The 4,501-nt window shown below is 37.9% G+C and overlaps 1 protein-coding gene across 1 annotated transcript in view; it reads right to left on the bottom strand.

Annotated features, from left to right (window-relative positions):
• ints2 (integrator complex subunit 2) overlaps window positions 1–4,501 on the bottom strand; it is a gene marked incomplete in the record, with an annotated part of 30,069 nt that overhangs the window by 13,855 nt on the left and 11,713 nt on the right. Inside the window, 1 exon segment of the mRNA XM_037687605.1 lies at window positions 1,059–1,279. Within this exon segment, the coding sequence (XP_037543533.1) occupies window positions 1,059–1,279 (221 nt within the window).

Genomic DNA, 4,501 nt, shown 5'->3' with positions numbered 1-4,501 from the left:
TGTGTGTGTGTGTGTGTGTGTGTGTGTGTTTAATTGCTCTTTTGACTACTTACTTGCCTGAACCTAACACTGTAAGTGAAACAAGGCATTTCTTGAGTAGCTGTTAATTATGATATAATACATATTTACTCTCTCATTCCAGAAAACAACAACAACAACAACATCCTGCATGATGGACGGACATCATGGACACCACAGCAGCAGCTGTCTTCACTGAAATCATCCTGAACATGATCGTCAATGACATGAGGCCTCTGTCGATGGTTGAAGACGAAGGCTTCACTTCAACGATCCACACTTTTAATCCAGGTTACAATAATCCACTTTTAATCCAGGTTACAATAATCCACACTTTTAATCCAGGTTACAATCATCCACACTTTTAATACAGGTTACAATCATCCACACTTTTAATCCAGGTTACAATCATCCACACTTTTAATCCAGGTTACACTCTTCCCTCAAGGACACATTTTATAAAGTAGCTGCATATTGTGCAGGTATAAAACATACACTTGTATATGTTTTTGTGTACATTTACTTTTTCTTGAAGCTATTTGACTAACTTTTTATTTTTTATTATTCAATATTTTACTAACAGAATAGTCAAGTAGCAACCTGTTTTTTGTGTGAATTGCTATGTCAGTCAAATTTTGGAATAAAGAGATGGAAATTAAAACGTTTTTGGGTGTGTTTTTTTTTTTTTTTTTTCTTCGATTCATCGATTAATCGAACAAATAACCATCCGATTAATTGATTATTAAAATTATTGTTAGTTGCAGCCCTACTTTTGTTGGATGTAACTGGGACCCTGTGCACACAATTTCGTTCCACCACGTGTACCACATGTGGTGCAAATGACAATAAAGAAACTGACTCTGACATACAAACTAGATCACAATGTGTCCAATGGGCGTTTAAAATGGGAAAAAGTTATTGTGATTTAAAAGATGTACACATCATGAAAGATTAAACATATGGGTTGAACGTTGAAGTAAAAAATAAAGATTACAGCATGACCCCACAACTATGGCGTTAGGGCAGATGCTGAATCTCACCTCAGACCAGCAATCCCCATGAGAGCACAGTAGAGTCTCAGCAGAGCGCTGGCCTTCACAACGTGCTCCTCCCTGAGACCAGAGTACCCTGAACCACCTCCATCCTCCATGTCGTTCACATTGGGCACGTGGATGCTGCGTGAGCGTGGCAGGATGGCCACGAGCTCCAGCAGCAGCTGTCTTCGCATCTGCCACAGAACAGAGCTGCTTTCTCTCTTACGCTGGCAGCACAGAGTAAAAAAGAGGGAAAGATGAGTCAAATGCAGCACTTCTCTTCAAGTCTCAACGTTGGAGCACAATCAGTAAACAGAAGCTTGTTGCTCCGGACTAATATGAAGTATAAATATAGAAATATTAACAAAAACACATGACCCCCTTTCTACTTTCTACTATAACTCAGATTTAGGCTTTAACTTGCAAAAGCTGAGAACATGAGCAGAAATGGTGCTGACATTTAATAAAGCTCCTGTTGATATGTGCTGTAACACAGTAGGGTGTTTTGTGTGGGTGCCTGCCAGTTCTCTATGTTCTGGTTGTTTACATTTCATCCATCACAGCTAGACATATTATGACCACTTTAAAGAGGGACTTAGTGAAATAGTTACAAAGAATTATTACACTGCCCATTGTAGATGGATCTTGTAATGACCTCAGTTCAGAGAAAAAGTTGTTTTCTAACAGGACTGACAAGCCAAAGGTTAGTCTGAATGAGGCCAAGACTAAAGCCGACCCCTGCCGTCTCAAAACAACTCCACCCTTCACAATTTCATAGCAGTTCATGCAAACACTATACTTTAAACCTTCACACTGCTGGGCTTTTCAATTAATTTTGGCATAAATATTACAAAATTTCTGCTCAAACAGCTTCATCAGAACTGCTCCAGCTGCTATTAAACACACTTACAAATAACGATGTAATTTATTGTAAAACTAACAGCGGTACAAAAGCCTATAAAAAAGCATTTGACCCAACTGAAAAAAAACAACTGTGAAGACTGTAAGTGATTTTAAAAAGCAGTAATCTCCTCAGGTGTTTGAACATGCTCTTAGCTTGTTGGTTCTTTCTGAAGTAAACTTTGTCTCCAGACAGAAGTCGAAAAGCTATCTGCAACAGGTAAGATATCATTTGTTCATAAACTGGAACCTCTCTTAAGACATGATAACTCTCAATATTTATCTAGTCTTAAACAGTTTTGAAATCTTCTACATAGGCAGTAATTTAAATTTAAATGTTCTGACTGATCAGTAGTATTCATTAAAACAATCTTTGATGTATTTTTATTTGTTATGTTTATAGTGAGGGCTTTATTGCAGAGGTCTTGTAACGAGTTTCATCTGTGTGTGTGTTGAAACTCATTTTTAAGCTTCTGTTTGTTTTGGGAAAGATGAAGGATGCTGAAGGATGAAGGATACTGAAGGATGAAGGATACTGAAGGATGCTTGTGAAAGATTTTGAATCTATACAGGCAAATACAATTTTTTTTAAGTAAACTCTTTAATATTTAGATAAAACTGTCCATGTCCAGAGGTTTGAACTTATCGCTAAGCTGTGGCTGAGTGGTTAGAGCAGTCGTCCTCCAATGCAAGAGTTGGGGGGTTCGAATCCACCAGCAGTCACATGCCTAAGTGTTCACGGGCAAAACATTGAACCCCTAATCGCCTCTGAGGTGTGTCCCATCAGTGTATGAATGTGATAAAGCTCTGATTAGTCTCTTTAGAATGATTTGATCCATTAGTTTTGTATAGATCTAGTAGAGTGCTATATGAATGGGTAAATGAGGACACAGATTGTTGTAAAGTGCTTTGAGTATCTTGATTAGATAGAAAAGTGTTATATAAGTACAGACGCGTCGCGCTTGTTACGCGTCATGTTTGTTACGCGTCACGTTTGTTACAAGACGCGTTTGTTACAAGACGCGTTTGTTACAAGACGCGTTTGTTACACGTCACGTTTGTTACACGTCACGTTTGTTACACGTCAAGTTTGTAACAAACGTGTAACAAAAGTGTAACAGACGTGTAACAAAAGTGAGGCGTAACAAACGCGTAACTTACGCGTAACGTACGCGTAACAAATGCGTAACACACGTGACATGTAACAAACATGACGTGTAACAAACATGACGTGTAACAAACATGACGTGTAACAAGCGTGTAACAAACATGACGTGTAACAAGCGTGACGTGTAACAAGCGTGACGTGTAACAAACATGTAACAAACGCGACGTGTAACAAACGTGTAACAAACGTGTAACAAACATGTAACAAACATGTAACAAACGTGTAACAAATGTGTAACAGACATTAAGCATAACAAACGTATAACAAACGTATAACAAACGTATAACAAACGTATAACAAACGTGTAACAAACGCGTTTACACGTAACAGACATGTAACTAACGTGACACGTAACTAACGTGTAACAAAACAAGACATGTAACAAACGTGTAACAAATGTGTAAAAAACGTGACGTTTAACAAACGTGACGTTTAACAAACGTGACGTGTAAAAAATGTGACATGTAACAAACGTGTAACAAACATGATTTGTACCAAACATGACGTGTAACAAACGTTTAACAAACGTGTAACAAACGTGACGTGTAACAAACGTGACGTGTAACAAACGTGTAGCAAACGTGGCGTTTAAAAAATGTGTAACAAAAGTGACGTGTAACAAAAGTGACCTGTAACAAACGTGATACGTAACAAACGCGTCACATATGTGACGTGTAACAAATGTTTAACAAACGCGTCAGAAACGTGACGTGTAACAAACGCGTAGCAAACGTGTCGTTTAAAAAACGTGTAACAAAAGTGACATGTAACAAACGCGACACGTAACAAACGTGTAACAAATTGACGTGTAACAAATTGACGTGTAACAACCATGTAAAAAACGTGACATGTAACAAATGTATAACAAACGTGTAACAAACGTGACATGTAACAAACGTGACGTGTAACAAACATGACGTGTAACAAACGCATAACAAATGTGTAACAAACTCGTAACAAACGTGTAACAAACATGTAACAAACATGTCACAAATGTGATGCGTAACAAACGTGTAACAAACGTGACGTGTAACAAACGTGACGTGTAACAAATGCGTAACAAACGTGACATGTAAAAACGTGTAACAAACGTGTAACAAACGTGTAACAAACGTGTAACGTGACGCATAACAAACGAGTAACAAATGTGACGCGATACAAATGTGATGTGTAACAAACGTGACATATAAATAACTTGATGTGTAACAAACATGACGCGTAACAAACGTGACGCGTAACAAATGTGTAAAAAACGCGTAACAAACTTGATGTGTAAAAAACGTGACGTGTAACAAACGCTTAACAAACGTGCAACAAATGTGACGCATAACAAACGCGACGGTATCAAGTAACAAACGTGATGTGTAACAAACATGACGTG

This window comes from Nematolebias whitei, chromosome 14 (assembly GCF_014905685.2).
Source record: "Nematolebias whitei isolate Nwh7 chromosome 14, NemWhi1, whole genome shotgun sequence".
Lineage (NCBI taxonomy): Eukaryota > Metazoa > Chordata > Actinopteri > Cyprinodontiformes > Rivulidae > Nematolebias > Nematolebias whitei.
Note: the sequence above shows the minus strand (reverse complement) of the source record. Positions and strands in the feature narration are given on the sequence as shown.